This window comes from Aphanomyces astaci (assembly GCF_000520075.1).
Source record: "Aphanomyces astaci strain APO3 unplaced genomic scaffold supercont1.17, whole genome shotgun sequence".
In the NCBI taxonomy this organism is placed as follows: Eukaryota; Oomycota; class Saprolegniomycetes; order Saprolegniales; family Verrucalvaceae; genus Aphanomyces; species Aphanomyces astaci.
In genome coordinates, this window is record NW_009798280.1 from 468,413 (window position 1) to 472,441 (window position 4,029).

Sequence of the window (4,029 nt, forward strand, 5' to 3'; positions counted from 1 at the left end):
CCCCCCTTGCAGCGCGTTGTGCTAAACTTGCTCAATGCCATGTTAGCACCCCAACGACGTTCGAACTCTTCAACGCTTTGATCACAATGATCTCGAAGGCATGACAACGCAGGCTTGACAGATTGGCCAAGAAATGCACGAAGCCCATTTGTGTACTCCACGCTTGGTAGTGAAAGGCACCGATCATAGATTACCTGAAATGCAGCCAATTTCTGTGCAGACGTTAACAGTTTTGCCAATGCTTGCCGATCGAGGGTAAGATCAAATAACCCGCCTCGCGCTTGTTTGGTGTTTTGGTTGTGATCGTCAAGTCGTTGTCGCTTCTTGGGTCGAGTTGAAGACTTGTCAACATCTTGTCCATAGGGCGCTGGCTGGATCAACGAGCTTGACGTGGTGTGCAGGTCGTTGGACGTTTGACTCGTTTCTGTCGCGGATAAGTGCATTGAGGGGGGTGGGGGCGGGGGTTCTGTGCAGAGCGATGACGTTAATACGCCAGGGGGTTTTGAGGGGGGTGGGGGCGGGGGTTCTGTGCAGAGATATGACGTTAATACGCCAGAGTGCAGCGATATGGTTGGTGGTGCTGTGTACAGTGATGATGATGGACGGACACTACGTAGTGGTGATTGAGAAGAGACAGATGGTATAGCCTGAGGCGACAACACTTGACTCTGTGATGGGGATGTAGATACTGTGTGTAGTGATGAAGACATAAGGACAAACGGCAGTAAGGGGAGTTGAGGGACTGCATGGAGCGACGAAGATGGTGGGACGAAGGCTTTTGGATGGGCTTCGGACGATAACTCGGGTGGGAGGACTGAAGTGATGAGTTCTGTTGCATCGCTGTCGAGGTCGGTTGGGACCAGTGTTGGAGACGTAGGGACCAGTGTTGGAGACGTAGGGACTGCGTAACCCTCGATTACGCAAGGCGTTGCAGGGCCTGTGTGGTACTTCGAAAGGAGTTGCACAAGCCGCCTCACCTCGGTAGCGCAACCACACGCCTTCACTTCAACCTGTCGTTGGATGTCGTTGATCTCAGACTTCAAATCCCAGCCTTGAACGTTTTTCATGCATGCATTGGCGACATGCATGGGGGACTCGGTGTCGGCCTTGTTCAGTAGTCCGGCATTGATCATGTCTTTGATGAACTTGCACGCAAGCACGGGCATTGGTTCGGTTGAGGAGTCCACATTCACGCCCGCCGCTGCCTGCAGGTTGGATACGAAAACCGCTCGCCATTTTGGGACGTACTGCAAAATGCTCTTGTCGCTAGGGTGATTTGAATTGACATCATCTTAGACATCAATTAAGTACCGTTGATTCTTCGCAATTTCAAGAAGGGACTGTGCGTCTTGCTTGTACCGACCGGCCATCTCCAGCGACTTGTGCCGCGATGCCTGCTGCATGTCAACGTCTGAGGCTCCACCCCATGTCGCAAGGAGCCAACCCGTCTTGCGGAGCCAATGCGTGGCAAATGGCCCTTGTCGTCCAGTTACCTTGGTGCAGACGTTCCGGCACTTGGTTTGGAACGTTGCTGGTGGATAGCACTTGGTGGCATCTTTGTCGTGAGGGAAGAGGTAGCCTGTTCCAGGATGTCGTGACAAATGGATCCATGCCAGGACTGCGCGCACTGGGCACAGCTCAGGGCATTGGTCGTCGCGATACAGGGAGAGAACAATCCATTTCTTCTTGTCTGTCTTGCCACTGATTTGAACGGCCAGCATCGTAACAGTCCCAAATTCGTCCACCGACGTCAGAGGGGGCAAAAATTGACTGCACATGAAGTCGACGCCTTCGTCGGAACGAAGGAAGAGCCGGATGTGGAAGATCATCATGGTCCACAACTTCCACCCCAACAAATCGTTGGCTGCCAGCAGGTACCTTCGGATGTTCACCAGCTCCAAGGGGTTGCACATTGATTCTGGACTCGGGGTGTAAAGCCACAGGTCGTGCTTCCTGATGCGTGTCATGCAGTTGATGAAGTCTTCAGAGAACCTTGCATTTCCCGTGCGTGAGAGTCGCCCTCGTCCAGCGTGGTGTCGGCATCCAGTGACCAGGCTCTTGTCGCTGAACAAGCGATAACAGGCATCGCATTGTTCTTCGTACGGCACTTGGCCCATGCCTTTTGCCTTGTGTGCCGCAGACACCGCTGAGCTAAGCTGGATCATGTTTTGGGGGTCCTTCCATTGGCCATCGCACAACACTGGCTGACCATCGACGTCCAACACTGGGAGGCCATCGTCATAGTGCAGGATCCTCCCGATGGCACCTGTTTTGTACTTCAAGTACGCACACAAGCTCTTCACTGACATTGCTGGAGCATGCTGGGGACAGTCATGGCGCAAAATGAGCAGGGACGTGTAATCCCCAATAAGGCCGAAAAAGTACCACAACCCCCGGTAATGCTTCTTGTACACACGCTGCGAGTGCGGTTCAAGGACACGGCTGCCAAAGACTTGCTGTTGGTTGGGCGAGAGTAGTAGATCGTGCTTGGCAAGCTCCATGATCATACCCAACGCTGCCAAGGATTCTTGTGCTCTTGAAAGCACCCTGTGTCCACCAGGAGGCTTGACACGTTTGGGTCGGGTCGCGCGTCCAAGCGCAAATGCATCGAACGTCAACGGCAACGGCTCTACATGCGGCATAGACCCCACCGACGACAACAACTCTACCGACGACATCGACTCCACCGACGACAATAGCTTTCCATGCAGCACAGGCTCCACCGACGGCAACAGCTCTGCATGTGGCTCAGACTCCATCGACGATAACAACGGCTCCCCATGCAGCACAGACTCCACCGACGGCAACGGCTCTGCATGTGGCACAGACTCCATCGACGACAACGGCTCACCATGCAGCACAGACCCCACCGACGACGACGCCGACATTTCACGCAAAGTAGGCATATCTGATCCAATGATCTCTTTAACCAATCCCAATACACTGGGACGAAATCCATCCAATCGCATGAGAGCAAATAGTTGCTCGTGGATTGGTATATCGCTCCGTCTTGTTTGATAGCAGTAAGGTTTGGACACACGGTAATGTTCAAGGCGGACAACCAAATGGTTCGGGGTTCGAGTCCCACCAAGTATGGCTCTTTTTTCTTTTCGAATGTACTCCCAACCTGGAAATGCTGGCAACAATTGCCACGTGGAATGAGGTTGCGGAGTTTGATCGCGGTGATGGTGAGACAGGCGAAGGCGCGTCAGGCGGTAGCAATTGCCGTCACCGAGGTCATTGTTGGGGGATGGGATGAGGTCGCATTGTTGGCAGGGTCATGGTGGTCGGAAGACAGGTGGTAGCACGGTTATGGCGGTAGCAGTGGCCGTCATCACCGATGTCGATGTTAAGGTTGCGAAGTTATGTGGATGTGAATGTGAAGGCAGGGTCTTGGTGACACGGGTATAGTGACGGCTCTCTTGCTTTCATCATGAGATGTTGCTGAGCGGAGGTGGCTGTGACAGCTTGACTAGAGATAGCATGTTGAATTGTTCGATGTGACAGGCGAAGGCGGGGTCATGGTGGTAGAAGGGGCTGACTTCGACGTTGTTGCTGGGGAAGGGGCGGCGCGGTCACAGTCTTGGGTCGCGGTGGTAGTGGGGCTGTCTTCGATGTCTTTGTTGGCGATGGGATACGGTCATAGTGTGGTCTTGGATGTGACAGTTGGAGTCGAGGTCATGGTGGTAGCAGGTCATGGTGGTAGCAGGGGCTGTCTTCGGCGTCGTTGTTGGGGATCGCGATGTTGGATGTGACCGGCGGAGATGGGGTTATGGTGGTAGGGGAAGAGGTACGGTGGTAGCGTTGGCCATCTTGACGTTGTTGTAGGAGGTGGGGTGTGGTGGTGGTGGGGGAAGGTGCTCTGCGTTACAGTAGCAAGCTTCAGTACATAAATATAGGATAACGTTAGTGTGCTATATAAAAGCAAATCACAAACCACACCTCCTCTTGAAACTGTTATCGTTTCAGAGCAGACCTGAAACCGGTTAAATATTATGGAATCTTTTGATGTGGCAAAACCTAACTGTA

At 53.2% G+C, this 4,029-nt stretch overlaps 1 protein-coding gene across 1 annotated transcript; it reads right to left on the reverse strand.

Moving 5' to 3' along the window:
* Positions 1 to 916: 916 nt before the first annotated feature.
* H257_07998 (hypothetical protein) lies at positions 917 to 2,906 on the reverse strand (the record flags this gene model as incomplete). Its single annotated transcript, XM_009833754.1, has 3 exons — positions 917 to 937; positions 1,011 to 1,266; positions 1,312 to 2,906. 3 exons carry the CDS (start codon positions 2,904 to 2,906, stop codon positions 917 to 919), a joined length of 1,872 nt encoding a protein of 623 aa, XP_009832056.1.
* Positions 2,907 to 4,029: the final 1,123 nt, after the last annotated feature.